The 18,096-nt window shown below is 42.4% G+C and overlaps 1 protein-coding gene across 2 annotated transcripts in view; it reads left to right on the top strand.

Moving 5' to 3' along the window:
• Positions 1-18,096, top strand: part of Atp13a4 (ATPase 13A4) — a 123,859-nt gene that overhangs the window by 31,358 nt on the left and 74,405 nt on the right. Inside the window, exon 2 of one of the 2 annotated variants that reach the window (XM_013140753.3) lies at positions 11,350-11,523. The exons of the other annotated variant lie outside the window; for it this stretch is intronic. Within the exon in view, the coding sequence (XP_012996207.1) occupies positions 11,350-11,523 (174 nt within the window). The remainder of the gene's footprint in view (positions 1-11,349; positions 11,524-18,096) is intronic. 2 annotated transcript variants of the gene reach the window in all.

The raw sequence follows: 18,096 nt of genomic DNA, 5'->3' as shown, positions 1-18,096 counted from the left end.
CTTCCACCCTCACATTGTTTTGCGAGGTTGGCATCATTATTCCTGTTATGTGGGTGAGGCAGTGACTTCCAGATGATAAAATTAATGCATGGCACCACCAGATCTGGAGGCCAGGGATTCTGCCTTAATATGTGCTGCCTTTTCTGCTGCACTGGGCAGAGGATCCATGGACTGCATAGTAGGCTGGCTGGCCGGGGTCACCGTCCCAGAGAGAGACCTGTCTGTACCCTTGTCTTACGCATCTCAAATGTCAGGCTGCTTTTCTGTGCACACTACATTGTGGGGTTTTCCCTTTCCAGGCACCAGCTGCTTGTCTGGAGCTCGAATGAGTGCCTTACAATTCAGTGTAGTCCTACCGAGAAGAAATATCAGATTCCAGAAGCTTACAGGCTCAGTCCCTTGAGATGGTCCCCTCTTCAGATGCCAGTCACAAATATCAGATGCCCAGGTTCCCACACTGCTGTCTGCTTTGTGTGCAAAGTTGAATAATTCCCGTACTCCACAGCCCTTTGTGTTTGACAAACTGCTAGGATAGCTCACATAATTTTGGAAATCATTTTACTTACTATTAATGGTTTAGCAAACAGACAAAAAATGAAGAGGTAATTAGGGTCATTCACAAGCACCTATGCCCATATATTTAGGATGAAACCCTCCTGGAACCTGGACTTGTTCATCAACCCTGAAGCTCTCTGATCTCATCACTAGAGGTTTCTGTGGAGGATCTATTACACAGGCAAGATTGATTTTCTACTCAGTCTCCAGCTCCACTCCTCATCCTGGAAGTCAGGGGATGAGGCTGAAAGTTCCAACTGTCTGTCCACCAATCCCCAACCTCAAGCTATCTAGGAGCCTTCAAGAGTTATATTGGGGGTTTCTGCAGCCTTTATATGTTAAGAGGCTTTTGCAGCTGTGACGGGATCCCTGAGAAAATCAGCTAAAGTAAGAAACATTTTGGCTCATGGTTTTTGGTGCCAGGTCACTGATTTCATTGCTTTTACTCCAGGCTAAGGCAGAAAAACCGTGGGAGGAGGAGTGGCAGAGGAAATCTGCTTACCTCATGGCATCCAGGAAGTGAGGACAGGAGGGAATACACCTTCAGGGACGTTTCCAGTGACCTACTTCCTCGCTTGAGGCCCACTTCTCTAGGTTCCTTCAGCTCCCAGTATCATCATCAGCTGGGGACTCAGCCTCCAACCCAGGAGCTTTGGGTGACATTTAAGATCCAAACTATAACACATAGCATAAGCATAGGTCTGATGCAAAGAAGCTCAATGTGGGTAACAAAACACACTCCTATTGTTGAGGAAACTTGGAGAGTTCATTTGGTTTGTGTCAGGAACTGGGAACAAAGGGCAAAAATATTTCTTATTATAATAAAACTATCTCCAGCAAGGAAAGTGTCAATTTTAGCATCACAGGAGCACCTAGAAAAACATGTCTTACCCAAGATTCCCAGACTCAGAGATTAGAACGTTGTCTGCACGAACCCCTGTGTGGCTGCTGGGTGGAGTTCCTCCTGCCTATTTCTTCACTCTACAGTCTGAAGCTTGTGACAACCTGTTTTAGGGGAGCCTAGAAACTTGTTTGGGCGGCACAACCATTAGACAAAATGTGAACAATCAGCAAGTGCTAGAGCATTGTCCCCTGTGACACCTGCCGATGTAAATATCAGAGAGCTGAGGAGGGAGTATTTTCACGGAGCAGGCTTATGAGTAGAAAGACTTTTAATTAAGACAGGCTTGGCTCTGTTCCCTACCATCTGGGTGACTCTATGTCCATTCTCTCAGTTCTTTGAACTTTATATTCCTTATTCTGACCCACAGTTGATGCCACCTTCTTTATAGAATTACGGGAATTAAGGCAGTGTGTGGGAAAATAGAGATTTAGAAGGACAGGAATAAAGAAAGAAGTTATTATTTATTGGAACTGTGCCTTTTCATGACCTTCAACCCAAGTTTCGGTGAGCAATTGTCCCCAGGGCATGGGGTCACTACCTTGTCTGTGCCTAGAGGATGGGATGTGTGGCTTTCCTGCCAGCCAACGAGGAAAACTTTTCATAGTGTAGCAGGGTAGTGCCCTTGATGGACAAGGAAACTAAAGCCCCAAGCATACCCATTCCGTCTATTTCCGCAGCTGAACTTTTGCTCTGCTGGAATGCCACAGGCAGCAAGCCCTGCCCTGACTTTTCCTGGGGATGCCAGTTTTAGGAGTCCACCTGTGGTGCCTTGGGAAAGATGTACATGTATTCTGCAATGGCTCAGCAACCTTCTTTGGCTAATCACAGGTGGGAGAATGTAGTCATCCTAGAACCCAAGGTCCCACCTAAAAGTCGTATAGCTGGGTTAACTGTGACAGCACGCTGGTCTCTTTTACCAACGCACCATCCCTTCCTCCTGTGCGTGACCCTGCCATCTTCCTCCCCAGGGCCTGTGCCATCCTGCATGGACTCTTAGCCTCTGAGACTACGTATGCTAAGTTGACATTTTGTCATTAAATATACTTTATATTTCTAGGCTCAGCACCTTTGCTAAAGGCTAGTTCTTCGAGTGAAGTCGCTCTTTTCCTACCTTCCTTTCCCAGGTGATGAAATCACACCAGTTCTAAGTCCATTTCAAGTAGCCATTCTCCTCGAAGGCTTTTTCTAATTATGTAATTTTCTAATTATCATCTCAGTGGGATCTCTTTGTCATTTGAAACTAATTTTTTCCATTGTGCTCTTCATATGGCGTTTATATTTTCTGTCCTGAATTATAGTTATTTTTAAATTTATCTTCTCTCTTGTTAGCCCTCTATGGGTGATGAATTTATCTTTGCAGACATACCTTTCTCATGGCCTTAGACATAGTAGGCGATGCTAATTGAGTTGAAATGAAGATGCTCTGAGGACTTTAAGGATTGCAGCAATGGAACAAGTTTGTGGTCACCTCTTGGTTCTGAGCCTGACTCACGGGATAGGTGTTGTTCCACTGTTTCAGGAACCAAGCATGGAGAAAATGGGATCAGTGACCAGAGAGGTGCCATTCCATAGGTGAGAATGAGAGAGAAGTGTCATTCCATATTTATAAAGGGAATCGGGTTGTGTGACACTGCGACCCTCGGCCATGAAGCACAGAATGGTGGCCAGGACACTTGGCTTCTCAGAGTCCTCTCAAAGCTTGCTCAGGCCTCTGCTCAGTGCATGGAAATCTTATTAACGCACATGGGACCAGGCTGTCTGGGATTCGAGTAATTCTTGAAAATTACTGTTCTAGTAATTATTATTTTTAAGAAATTCTTGAAAATTATTCCTCTTGGTGATGTTTTAGGTAAAGTAATACATACAACTGGGAAATAAGCTGTTTGCACAGTGGTAATTGTAAACATCTTTTAGAACAAAGCAGAAGCCTGCATAGCAGGTACCCAACAGTTTGCTCCCTCCAGCCCCAGGCTCTTGGTTTAGCTTCCTGAAGACAAGGAATTTAGAAAACTCAGCCTTATTTCTAGTACTTTCCAACCTTTGGAGACAGATTACAGAGAGGAGGAAAAAGAAAAAAAATGTAAGCATTCATTCAAGGAAATCGGCTTTAGCGATGAAATTAAATGTAATGCAAATGATGAGACCAGTCAACATTCTCTGATGATCAAAGACACATCAGTAGCTGGGGGCTATTTATGAAACAAGTAGAAACAATTTATCTCAAGAGCCTGGTTTAATTATTAATACTCAACAAGAGAATACAGTAAAATTTACTTGGCTAAGGATAAGAAGAGTAAGAATTTATTAATTTTCATCCTTTTCCTCCCTCCTCTCTCTTCCTCCCTGTCTCGCTTCCTTTCTTTTTTCCTTCCTTCCTTTTTTCCTCCAGTAAGTCATTCATTTATTTATTAATTTAGCGAATATTTATTGCATGCTCAGTGCATGCAGATAATATATGTGGTGCTGGGAAAAATGTGTTAGAGAGAACAAGCTTGAGTGTATCCTAGTTTGACAGACTTTAAGTTCATTTATATGTGTTGAAAGGTGTGGGGAGAAAGGCAAAAACAGAAAAACAATCAAAAAGCACAAAGTGAAAATTGTGACAATGTTACACAATATTATAAGCGGCGCACCAGATCAAGGGCTTAGTTACATAGGGTGATTGGCTAAGTCCTCTCTGAGAAGCTACCTAAAGCTACTTGCGAAGATAGGAAGTAGCCACAGAAAGATGGTGAGGCCAAGAGAGCTTGGTAAACCCAGGAGAATGGAAATAATCCTCAAGGCTTTTGCAGAGTGAGGTAGAAGAAGAGTGACCCAAGAGAAGGTCAGAAAGGACAGGGGCAGTTTGCTTCCCTTCTGCATTAGTTTCCTGACCTGCAAAGTGAGTCCTGGGCTGCATGGTGACCTGTACTGACTTTAACAGTTGTATTAGTTGCTTTTTTGTCGCTATAACAAAATACCTGGAGCGAGATGTGTATGAGGAAAAAGAGGTTTATTGAGCTTATTGTTTCAGAGGCCGAGAGTCCATGGAGCATGGCACAGGCCCTGGGCAGGGTTTTGGGGCAGATGGTAAGAATGTGTAAGGAGGGTGGAATGGCGCATTTTTACAGGAGCCAGAGCCCAACTTCAGGAGCAGGCGCAGGCTTTCAGAGCACCTCACCTTGTCCAGGATTCAGTACAGGAGACTAGTACTCCATTCCCAGGTCAGAGCCTCCAGTGAGCCCAGGACACCCCAGTACACCTGACCTCCAAAACGTCCCACTCCTCCCAGCACTGCCACCCTGGGGCCAAGGTCTCCACCTGTGAGCCCTGGGAGTCAAAGAATACTCAAGCCACAGCTATGTCCATATTATGTGTGACCCCTTCTACCATGGATTCAAAAATTTAAATTTTCTAGTTTTCTGCTACTGAAGATGCCTAAATTATCCCACAAATGTTTCCTGGGAGACAAAGTCACCCAGGCTGGGATCTACTTGCCTGCAGAGTGAGGCTGTGGTTCCAACAACCTGGCCCAGGCAGGGAGATGGGATGAGGAAGCTGACAAGAGAACTTAGTGTGGGACAAGAAAGAAAGGGTGACGAGACCCACAGGAAGCAGAAGAGCCTGTTCAGGATGCGGCATCTGTTACTGGGTCTGCCTGATTCATTCTTTTTTCCCCTAAGACTTCATGTGCCCACAATTTGATTAACCATAATCTTTGGTTCAAGACACACTGGTCTTATTGGTCCATGCTGTGTTGCGTTAACTGTGTTATTTAATTGGTTCTTTGTACTAATGAGATGAACTCACCAGAACAAGCAAAAGCTGGACCCTTGGCTATAACCGGGATTTAATCGCATGACCTGTCATTACTCTCACAGAGACAGTATTGTCCTGAATCATATATTCATCTTTCCCTTGCTTCCTTTTTTCTACACAATTTTCTTTGATGTTTATGTGTCCTAAAATAGCTTTTAAATTTAACTCATTTTTTACTGTATTTACATCGTTTGAGACTGAGTTTCACTATGCAGTTTAGGCTGGGTTTGCACTTACAGCAATTTTCCTGCCTCAGCCTCTTAAGTATTGGGATTACAGACATGAGCCACCATCCCTCTTCTGTTTTTGACTTTATAAAAAGGAGTGTCCTGCTGTGATAATCCTTTGCACAGGCTATTTCCAGTTCCTGTTCTATTACCAAGAGTCCCTCATGTTGTGATGTGATGCTCACGTGTTTGACCTGTGGTCTAAAATTCCACCCTGTGAATGGACCAGGATACAACTGGAAGAAATTTAGTTCATATCTTGGGTGATTTTGTACCTGTCTTTTTGTGTTCTTCAGATGATTCTTGCAATGTAAGAATGTGAAGACTATATTGCCACGATTTATCATTTATTTCAAGGAAAAAGTAAAAGTCATAATTTCTTGTGAAAATAACTGGAGAGGAACAATGCAAAGTTCTGAGAAATATTTACCGGATGACAAGATGCTTGTCTGCAAGTCTTTCTCATTGAATCTTTAGGTTTCTGGTTTAAATAATTCAGGCTGAGTATTTCTCACCTGACTTTCAAAATCCAATTCACTTAGAAGTATGGGAATCTCTCTTTTGTGCATCTTCAGGGAGGTAAACTTTTAAAAGTGAAAACTGTTTAAAACTTTCAAATCTTTAATGAAACAGAGAAACGCAAAATTGTCTTAGGAGACTAAGTGCCCCTGGGGCCCACAGAATTTGACTGTAATTTGATTGAGAGCGTTAATCTGTGTGAGGAGGGCGTATAGTGGTTGGAGTCAGAGACGGTCAGAGAAGACTCCAGAGTCTGTTCGGACCCACCCTGTATTTGCATCTGGCTCCACAGCCAGGACAGTCCTGCAGGTAGCCCAGCGCTGCTGAGAGAGGTGTTCTTCGCACCCACACACACGCAGAGCGGGTCAAAAGGTACCGTGCATGTTTACATTTTAAAAATTTATTGCAGTGAAAGATGCATCGCCATGAATCTTCCTCAAACTATTCTCTTCCATTTGTAAAATGTGACAAAGTGTCCTCATCCGCCTTGGTCACCAAATCTGGCACCCTGTGACTATTCGCTTTTCCTCAAAGTCAGATCGGCCATGCAGGGTAGACGTTTTGAGTTAGTTCAGGACACGAAGGCCGTCGTGACAGCTCACGTAAAGACAGTCCTGAAAGAAGACTCCACAAACTGCTTTAGAACGCGGTGAGAACGATGGGATAAGTGTGCTGGACACAAGAGGGACCGGTGGCAATGTGTCTTTTATGGCCATAAATTCTTTTTAAGTGTAAGCCTGCACTGTGGTGCTTTGCTACAGCCGTGTTTGTCTGGCTGGTGTGTCAGTTACACTCACTTCCTCCTCTCGCTGTACCCTCGCCTCTGAGGCCGTTTCCCTAGAATCTCCCCGTGAGATGTGTTCTGCTGGCTCTTCCAGGACGAGGTGGCTGAGAGCCACTCTCACGCTGTGGAGGCCACCACGCCATGATGTTACCCTAGACAAACTTCTTTGTCCTGTCCCAGCTCGCACCTTTACCTGCATTTCCAGGTTCCTGTTTCTTTCCACTTCTGTAGTCAACAAGTGCGTACCTGGTGTCAGGCCCTCAGGTAAAGTACTAAGGTCAGTCCTGAAAGATCAGCCTGACTCTGCCTCATGACCTCTCTTGAGCAGGGCCTGGCGGAGAGTCTGGAAATCTCCCCCAACCCTGAATATATATATTTATATGGAGAAACTTGCTCCAGGGGACACTCTTGTCTTCTGAGCATAGTGGCCCTTCAGGGGAGAAGGCCTGGGTGCCTGGGAGCCAAAGCAGACATATTTACGGATGCAAGGAACCTGGATGCTCGGGAACAGAGGGAGGAGAAGAATGTGCATGCGGGAGAAGGATAAAGGGACGCTTCCCTGTTCTGGTAATGCGCGCAGCTCTCCCTAAGTTTAATTATTTGTGTAATATCCTTTGAATATTTTTCTCATGTTCTTGTTTTGGCTCGTTGATCTCTATGTGTGGGAGGTGAGCGCTAGTGGAGCGCAGCTTCTCAAGCATTCAGGGAACGGAGGCCACTCCAGAAATGTAGGCAGCAAATTGCTACCCATTGATAATAACGGCACCATGTTAATTTTTGCAATTTGAAACCCAGTATCTGTTAATGGTGCCTGTAATGCAATTCACTTCAAGTCAGTGCAATTCAGCTCACTTCAATAAACAATCATTGAACGTTCCTTGCCCATGTTTTTCATCCTTTTTATGGAAAATTCAACAGTGTTATGGGTCAGGAATCACTGAATGGACTCGTAATGCCCACCAGCCACAGAGCCAGGGAACTTGCAGAGTAGTAACATTGTGGCCTAACAGGAAGGGGTTTGCTTGCCTTGGCTGGGGCACTGGCACTACTGTTACTCCAGGGTTATTATTCATAGCATTGGGGCTGGGGATTTAGCTCAGCAGCATAAGCACCTGCCTTGCAAGCAGGTGGTCGTGAGTTTGATCCCTGGTACCGATAAAAATGAAAAAGACAAAAAAAAAATAGCATTGCATGTAGGTGAGAATTTATAAGGTCACCTTTCTGTGTAACCTATTCACTCCTCTTTGCTTAATTTTGCCTCTTTGTGTCTCTCTTCTCTACTAAACTAATGGACTCCTTAGAGCTAGAGACATTGTCTCCTTTATCTCTGAGCCTAGCCCATGACTGCCATTGGCAGGCAACTAACACACATGTAGCAAATTAAACTGAAATTAGAAACAGGGAGAAGACTAGATTAGATTAGACTAGAAGTGGCCAACCCTCACTACCATGTGCCTTAGAGGTCTGCACTGGAGGCCCAGTTTTGAGTTAGTTATAAGCCTTGTACCTTGGTAAACTTAGTAAATCTTTCCCAACTAATTGGAAGTCTATGTGTAAAGTGCTTGGTAAAGGGTTTTTAAGTGCCTCAAAATGTTAGCTGTTAGCATTGTTACCAATAAGAATTAGTTATTAATAATGATTGTTATTATATGTAATAATCTCAAAGTTCAGTTTTCCTAGCTGGACAATGAAGGTAATAGTTTTTGCCTCCTTTATCGTAATAATGAACATGAAGATAATTTGGATATAGCAGTCTCTCATGGCACAGGCCATAAAGAATGCACTCTTACAGAGAGACTTGGGCAACAGAGCAGGGTAACTTGGGATGGCTAAATGAGACTCAAGTGCATGGAAATATAAGGAACCTGTTAAAGGTATTCTTTTAAAAAATGAGAAAATGATGAGATTGGGAAGTGTGGGGAGTTGATCTGTGCTAAAGTGTAGAAACAGCAAAGTTCATGGACCAGACGGTGGCTGGACTCAAGATAATCCCTGGATCTGTTCAGTGTGGGATTCATAGAGCACTGTGGTGGGTGTGATGTGTGAGCCACTCTAGTCTTGGCATCTGGAAGGCACTGGTGTGAGCTTGGAGCCAAAGTGTGTTCATGCCAGGGCCGACATTCTGCTTTGTAAGGTAATGCAGAGCTTGTATTTCTGAGTTAATGTGCACATTTTATAAAAGTTATACCTGGAGTAGACAGTGCCTCAGGATGCCTTTCAGCTCCTATGGTAGCAAAGAATAGGAGGTAATTTAAAACTGTATATGAAGGCAGCCTTCAGCCAGAGGTACAGAAACTGTCTTGGTCATGGAGTCTTATCAGGTGAGACAGAGAAGTGGGTGGGGGTAAAGTCTTTCATGCAGCTCCCTTGTTAGTCTCAGAGGCTGTCTTGGCAAGAGCACAACCATCTACAGTAGCAATCCTTGGCTCTACTGTACAAAAAAACCAGGAGCTGGAGCTTCCGGTCTCCACCAGGGAGTCTGGATCAAGTTGCTTCTGTAGCACTTGAATATATCCATCATTTACAGCTCACAGTAGCCTTGCAAAGTGGGGAGGTCACTACTCCCACTTTGTGGACCATGAACTGAGGATCAAAGAAGGTCACACTCCCAATGACAGAGCTAGTATCTGCTCTTTTAAGCATGCCATTCTATGACTTCTCAGTTTTAGCTATTATAATCAGTATACAATCATGATCAAAATATGTGTGAATATTTGCATTTAAAAATTTACTACTGTAAAAGATAGATTGCCTTTAATCCTCCTCAAAATCCTCCCCCTCATTTCACACATACTTACCCCATTGTTCTTGCCAGTTTGTGAAGCAGTTCTGAAGTCCTCTTTCATGAGTGTCTTTACAAGCTATGATCAAAATCAACTGAATGCTGCCTGCCAAGAGCCATCCAACAAAAGGCAGGCTTCTAAAAACATGACAGTGTGTCCCCATCCACCTTATTCATGAGAGCTGGCACTGTGTGACTTCTGATTCTTTCCCAAAGTCAAAGTGACCATGAAAGGCAAATATTTTGAATTGTTTTAGGCCATCGAGGCAGCCATGATGGCACAACCAAGGACGTTGGTGAAAGAGAATTTCTAGAATTGCTTCAGGAAGTAGAAAGAGCAATGGGATGAGTGTGTCAGAAACAAGTCAGAGTATTTGGAGGGGGTTCATAGTACTGTGTTCTTTTATTGTAATTTTAAAAAGTCTAGCACCATTTCCAGCCTCACCTAGTGTATGTGACTTTGTGAGCTGCAGTGGAGGGATGAAGCCATAACATTTAGGAGCCATTTGCTTTTCTGGCCCAGACTTGGAAGGAAATTTGTCTGGATTATACATGTATTAGAAGTGAGGCTCCTGTTTTGTTCAAATTTATCTTCTCCAGGATGAATATCTTCTCGGGTCATACAGCAGGTGCTCAACCGCAGAGGGGAAGTAAACTGAGTGGCCCCAGAGGTTTCCTTTGCTATGTAAATTTTGTTTGACCCTGAGCATAGGAGGATGGGGGGGGAGACATAGCTTCAACCCCCAAAGACAAGTTAGCTGTTACTGCTTTCTATTTTTTAAAAAATTTTATTCAAAGAGAAAAAAACAGAAAAAGGGTAAGAATAATACATAATTTAAATAAAATAGTAAGAAATCACTAGTCGATACATTACATATTGTCCTCATAGAAATAGTTGTTCAAGTTACAAAATTAAATCATACAAAGTGGACATTCAAACAATGAGAATGCAAACAGTTCTGTTCAATGAGCCAACAAAAACTTAGTAATATGGCTATCAACCCTACACACTTAAACATACATGCAGTTATATCCTTTAGAAGACTTTCTTTTCTTCTCTTTTTTACAACAGCAATTACACATTTTGTATTTTATTACTCCTACATTTCTTATTACTTTTTACACTAGAGACACACTGTGATATTTATAAATATGATTCTTTTGGGGATCAAATTCTTTCACCAAATCCTGCCTTTGACTTGAGGCCCGGTTATAGTCCTTCTTGCCCTTGTCACTGACCCTAGCCATGGGAATCACTTGGTCACTGTCACCAGCTAGCCTTCCTGTCACATGGCTCGTGTTGCTGCATTATGACTATGAACCTGATTCCAGGACTGGTAGCCGACAGACTTGGATTTGGAGCTGAACAGCAGAACTTCTGGCTGTGTGTCCTTGGACAAGTGATTCCCTTCCACTCAGCTATTCTGAGCTCAGTCCCATTGTCTGTGAGTGGGAGTAATATTCTTCCACTTCAGGGTGTCAAGGACATGGATGGTTGGGAGACTCCCAGAAATCCTATCTCTGAATACCTAGCGTGGTTCTTGGCCCAGGGTAGCTAACTGCTGAAGTTTTAGGCTAGACTGCTTGCTCTTTCTTGGAGGTCTGGGATCTATCTGAAACTTCTCTGTCTGGGATCCTGCTACTTTTTCCCATCTCTCACCACAATCTCTTCTCACGCTCACCAACTCTCTTCCTCTGTCCCCAGTTCATTGCTAAAAATCAACTTCTGTTCATTCATTGCACTGAAGCGATATCTGGAGTCATTGTGATTCTGTTTCAGGAAATATTTGGCTATCGGACTCAAGGCTGCCGGAAAGCCCTCTGTTTTGCTGGATCCATCTTCTCCTTTGGACTTCTCCCCTTGGTGTTTTACTGGAGACCGGCCTGGCATGTTTGGGCAAACTGTGTCCCATGTTCCTTGCAAGAAGCAGACATTGTTTTGCTGAGGACGACAGTAAGTGTGCGCTTGGTTTTGCAGGTGATGATTGTTTTCCTGGACACTGTGTTGAGGGACAGCCTGTTGCTGTCAAGGACACTGTGTTGAGCAAGATATGCACAAAGCAGGTGGAGGCTCCAGGCTCAGTCTGTCACAGCCTTACATCCTAACAAGAATCTCAATTTTTGCATGCTGGTATTGTTAAGAAGACCCATTTCACAGGATATTCCTTTTAAGATGATGACGTCTTGAATGGTAGAGAATAACCATGGCAATAGCTAAAAATAATAAGCTAAAATAATTAATTGAATTACTGATGTCACACTGACTCTCACCTTCAAGGCTGTTGTATCCACATCTGTTTGCTCCACTGGAGTGATTCCAGAGGAAGGGGAGAGGACCATGGGGTACAGTGGGAGCATTCCCCTTGAAGATGATGTTGTCTCTCCCTGCTGATGTGAGAAAGCCCTGGTCACTGGTGGGATATGTTGCAGATAGACTAGGGTAAAGCATGTAGCCATCTTGTCCCCAAAGACCCTGTCTCTCTGCTAAACTGAAGAACTAATTAGGTGAGTTTCTCTGTATGTGTTCCCAAGTCACTTAGACAATGCGCGGCAATGCAAGGGAAGTGACTTTCCAACTTAATTTCTGCAACCCAAATTCCAGGGGTGCCACTAATCAGAGGCAACTCTCAGGCCGGCCCGGTTGCTCTTCCTGGAGAGAATGAAAGGGCGGTCTTAGGGAGCATTCCCTTTCATCTGTCTTACTCAGTGGTCCTCATAAAGCATCAAATGACCTTGGCACCACGTGACCTTCTTACTCAGTGGTCCTAATAAAGCATCAAGTGTACCTGGCACCACACGGCCTCAAGTGACAACTAAATTGTTGATAAATCCACCTCTGTTAGGAATTTAAGGTTTTTTTTGTATGCATAGCAGTTCTTATAGATAAACATTTATTTAATGTGCAAGGGAAAAGGATAGCAGCAAGATCAGGGCTGGTCAGAAGATGTCTATCCTGCATTCTGAATCATAGCAAAGCTCAGACTAACGGTAAACCAAGTTTGAAACTGGATGCTACTTGTCTTTGTTGGCTTGCTGCTGCTGGGACAGCTCCACCCTTCATTTTGGGTCCTGGTCCTTTTAAGAGTTACCTGCTCTGTGTTTTAGAAAGTAGTTTGTCATGGGAATCTAGTCCAGTGACTTTAACTCTAATTCAGGTAGAGATTCTTGAAGAATAAGCACCAAGACTTTAAGAAAGCAAGAAGTCACTGCTGAGTAAGAACATCTCATACTGACATCTTACTCATGTGTAATAAATGTTTTGAGAATGAGAATGAAAGAAAAATGCACAGCACTCACCATATAAGCCTGAGTCACTTGATGGATGAGGACTTGGGGCTGAGGAGGTGACACAATTTACCTAACCTCATATGTCAGTGGGGGAATGAGCCAGGACTAAGTCCTGGTGTCCTACTCCCAGAGTAGGTGTCTACTCCAGAGCTCATAGCTCTGTATAATATAAGCCAGGAAAAATAAAGACTACAATTACTAGACAATCATTTTTCTTAAATGGGGAAGTAACACTAACTTTCGTGTTGTGTTGAGGACTCTGTCAAATCACTCAACTCTTTTAAAGGAAAAAAGGCACAAGAATATGCTAATATGAAGCGGTAAACATTATCAATTTTCATTACGATGCTGAGTAACATGGAAAGACCCTGGGCTTGAGCTCTGAGCCCAAATCTCAGCCCCAAACTACTTTGCAACTCTCTTAGCTAAATTTCTTTACCCAGCAAGAGGAGACGATGTTGTCACTTTTCATGGATGTCTGAAGGATTAAGTGAATTAATACTGAATGCACCTGGTCCAAGGTCAGGCTTACTGGGGAATGTAACAAGTGCTAGCTGGCATAAGTTCTGCGCTCAAAAACATCAGTGGAGTGTTGTTCCTGAACTCCTTCTGCAAAGGGAACGTGTTTTCCCTCAGGGGAAGCGTTGGAGTCTCGGAGGATGTCACTGCCTCTCTTTTCTGAAGAAGCAGTGTCTTTACCTGGAAGTGGCTTCTTCCACTTTACCCTGTTTCCTAGCGCTCCCCCAAGCAATTTAATAATCAATCAGATGCTGAAATCTACCAAAGAACTTCTATTTTAATTAAATAACTGGTTCATAACGTGAACAAGCCAAAATGTCTGCCTAGTATATCTGAACTTTTTGTACTTAAATCTTATTGAGCAGACTTTGCCTCTTTATCAAAGGAATTAACCAGACCAGTCTTTGAAATCTTTCACAGTGAGTTTCAAAACAATTGAAGAGAGAATTTCCAAAGTTATGTTACACAGAAGAACTTCTTTTGAGGAGGTTAGACAAATGAATGTTCTACTGAACATAGGCATTTTTTTCCCTGGGGTCTTGTGCTTTCCGAGTCTGGAAATGCCAGACTAGCCTCCTTCTATTTGAATGAGGTGGATATCTTGTTTGTTTTATTCCAGACTCTTTGTATAAGCACTTCAACCCTTGGGATTTAAATGCAGCATAAAGATCTCTTCAAGTTCAGGCCAGTCCTGTGACTTCTCTTGTGGAGTTCAGTACACAAAATTTACTCTTCTAAGTTTGTTTTTAAAAAGTTCCAAAGAGATACCAGAAAAATAAGCACGTTTTCCTTAGAGATGGGTCTATTGTAATCCAAAGATGAACTCCAGGTAAGATGAGGTGTTTAGAGGATTATGAATAAAGTAACAATAATTTACTTTTCTTGGTCGCCTATCCTGCCCTTACAGACACATAACTTTGGCAAAGCACTATTATTTTTGTGTATATCATTTTTTTAATTCCCTTTCTTCACTACTCTTGGCCAGAGTCATTGATATTCTTGCCACTTTGGCCTCATACTCTCAACATTGCTTAGCTGAAAATGGTCAGCATTGGCGAGAATGTTTGACTTAGTTATATGACACACAGAAAAAGTTGTAGTATTGGAGAAATCACACAATAAGGATTTTCTCAGTACTACTGGAGCATACTGGCCACAAAGGTGAACAGAGAAGCAGAGAAGCCATAAGAAACATCAAAGGCAATGCTCATGTTTACAACAATAACAACTACAAAAAAGAAAATCCAGAATAATTCAGCATATAGTTTTTGAGAAATTGGGTTTTTGGGGAATTTGTTTGTTTGTTTAGTTGTTTTGCGAGTGGAGGGAGAGCAGTAGATTATCTGGTTCAGTGCCTGGAGAATGGTCATAGAGTAGAAAGTTAGCCAGTGCCTGAAGAGTGCCTGCATCCAGGCCTAGCTTTCGTTCCAGTGCTTCCTGTATGTCATCTCGTTTAGTCCTCACAAGGAGGTAAGTACGGCTTTGGTCTGAAAAGAAAAGGGAATAGAGGCAGAGGAGTGAGTAGCTCGTCTATTACGGAATACCCTACTCCCTAGATTCATAGGTCGAAGTGCTAACCTCCGAAATATTTGCAGGTAGGGCCTTAAGAGGTAACTCAGGTGAAGTGAGGTCATAAGTGATGCATGATTCCAACAGGACTCATGTCCATAGAAGGAGAAGACGAGACAGCAGAACCGGGAGAACTCAGAGCAAAGGCATTGAGGACAGGGTGAGAAGGCAGCCTTCTGTAAACCCGACAGGGAGGTCTCCCTAGAAACCAGCCCAGCCGGCTCCTTGATCTAGACCTTCCAGCTTCCAGCACGGTGAAACAATATACCGCTCTTTTTTTTTTTTTTTTTTTTTTTTTTTTTTTTTTAATTTTTATTTAAGGAGAAAAGAAAAGAAAAAAAAAACAGTGAAGGGTACAAGTTATACAGATTTACAGAAGAAAAAAAATGCGCAGTAGGAAATCACTAGTTAATAGATTACATATTGCCATCTTAGAAATAATTGTTCAAGTCACAGAATTAAAGTTTGTAGAGCTGGATATACCGCTCTTGTTTAAGCCACCCAGGCTGTGGGATTCTGCTGTGACAGCTCTTACAGACAAATGCATTGCCTGAAGCAGGGCACAAATGACACTGGAAACCTAGTTCGGGCACCCAGGCCTTTTAAGGCACTGTCCAGCACTGCTCCACAGAGTCTGGTCACTGGACAGGAAGAGACAGGCTCTTTAGTTCCAATGCTCCTCCAGCTCTCAGTGCTTGAACTTTTCTGTGCCACTATTGGTAAACTGGAGGGCAAAATAGTGTCTGTAGGAAGGGCTAAATGACACAACATGCGTGTAAATACTTTCCATACTATTAAATCACAATGTGACACTGAGTTATAGAGAATAATAGCCCAAAACTTTATCTTAACATAGGTTCATTTCTCAGTGACCAGCTCATGGAATCTCAGGCTGACGTCTAAGGAAAGTTCAGTTTGAAATGAGGAGCAGGGCAATGAATTTTAGGAGAGGAAATATTTTCTTGTTTTCTCATCTATGGCACTTTACTTTAGTGTTGTTGAAATAAAGTCATAGTAGAAACTCTAAAACTGTTTGGTATAGATTCTATTAAATTCATCTTGGTTAGTTGAATGAACCATATCTTGCACACCTGTGGTGGCCATGGGCTGGCTGGCTGGGCTCCACAGTGAGGGGAGGAAAGGGACCGTTCCACAGAGTCAGAAGACTGAGGTTCAAATTCTTTGCCCACATGATTTCTTCTCTGAGGACTGTCCTCATGTGCCTCTCCTCATCAGCCTCTGTTGTTTCCAACTCATCTTTTTGAATCTCAGGGAAGTTGTGATTTTATTGACTTGATTAAATCTCTATTACATAATCCTACCATGGCCATGAAACTTTCCTAACATTTCTTTTTTTGTCTTTTTCTTTTATCGGTACTGGGGATCGAACTCACGACACACACTTGCAAGGCAAGGCGCTTATGCCGCTGAGCTAAATTCCCAGCCCCCTAAGTAACATTTTTAATAGTTTGATTTTTACACTTGTTTGTGGAGCGATATGATGAGCTGCATGAGTCTGGCTTTCACTGACGATTGTGTTTCTTCCTTATGCCCTGCCCATGACCGAGCACTGCGACTGGGATTCACTTGCGCTCACTGAGTTTATGAAGACAAGAGAAATGCAAGGGGAACTCCTGGTTATGGTCTTCCCGAGGTGGTAAAATTACTTGTTCTCTCTGGATTGTCACACATAAAATGGAGCTAATAAGAGTCATTTTCCAAAGTTGTTATAGGGAATGATGGATGGTATTCTATCTAATAAACCACCAAGTGAAGAGCATTTTAATACAAGGCAAACTGTCAAGCGCTGTAACAGTAAGAAATGAAAACAAAGAGCAAAAATTGAATGCAAGACAGTGTTAACCTCCTCCAGAGTGGGGGCAGGAAATAAATCAACGAAGATGTAATAGAGAAGATGATGCATGGCTGAGGAATGAGGAGGTTTTAATAAAACACCTACCTCTGTATTTGAGAGAGAGAAAGACATACGGAGAGAGACAGAGAGACAGAGAGAGACACAGAGACAGACAGACTCTTTAGTACAATGTTACTTTACAAGGACAGGGATTTCATTGTTTTGCTTATATCTACATTCCCAGTGTCTGTAATAATGTCTGCTCCTGACTTGTACTTAGTAAACATGGATTGAATGAATAAACAAGTGAATGAATATGTAAGTTAATGAATGAGTGAATAGTAGAAAGGCTGTCAGAGGAAACTTTGGGCAAGTCATGGACAGAACAAGGTGTCCTCTGTGTGCAGGGTACAGGCGTGAGAGACCAAGCCCAGGGTTAGGGGAAGAAATCCAGGAAGCAGGGAAGCTGCTGCCAGGTGAGACTCCAGGGAACGGGCAGCTTCAGGATGCCACCTGCGTGGCTGATTGCCAAGCTCCTAAGTTTGTGAACTGAAGTCCCCTGCGCTGACATCTTTAATTGAAACTGAGAGGAAAATGCTGGCTGTTAAAACATCAGACTGAAGCATCTTGAGTCGAGCCTCATATCTAATTATCACAAAGTTCTCTGCACATTTTGATTCTCTGACAGCATGTGACATACAATGACAATGAGGGGAAGAGAATGTGTTTGTAATTATCACAAAGACGGAAAACATGAAAATCATTAGGAACATTTAATTGAAATCACCAATGAATGTGAATCACGTTGTTTGCATGGAAATGTGGCACATTACAGACATTGGTTAAAATTCAGAAATAACTTGAAAAATGAATAAAATTATCCTTTAAGGTGTATAAAATAAAAAATAATAATTAATCTTATCTTTTGGTGAAAGATAAAAAAGTCCTTTCTTAGCAGTACTTAATGAGAAAAGAGAAACTGAAAATAAACTGAATACTAAAGATTTTCAGTAAGCAAATCATGTTCTTTTTTTTTAAATGGTAGGAAATCACTATCTAATCAGTATCTGTGCTAATGATCTGTAATCTTATCAGTATGAGATTGATGATAAATACCAAGTGCTGATTTTTTAATAACATGGAGAACAAATACATGACATATTTTCAGATTGGAGTCACCCAATCCTCCTTAACAGGAAGTCGTTACAGTCCAGTTATAATTCAAATAAAATCTTTTTAAGGTGTCATCTTAATGCAAATAACTTGACAGCAGACTTTTAAACTATGGATATTCCA

This window comes from Cavia porcellus, unplaced genomic scaffold, assembly GCF_034190915.1.
Source record: "Cavia porcellus strain 051 isolate PalLab524CR breed Dunkin Hartley unplaced genomic scaffold, mCavPor4.1 scaffold_14, whole genome shotgun sequence".
Classification (NCBI taxonomy): Eukaryota; Metazoa; Chordata; class Mammalia; order Rodentia; family Caviidae; genus Cavia; species Cavia porcellus.
Note: the sequence above shows the minus strand (reverse complement) of the source record. Positions and strands in the feature narration are given on the sequence as shown.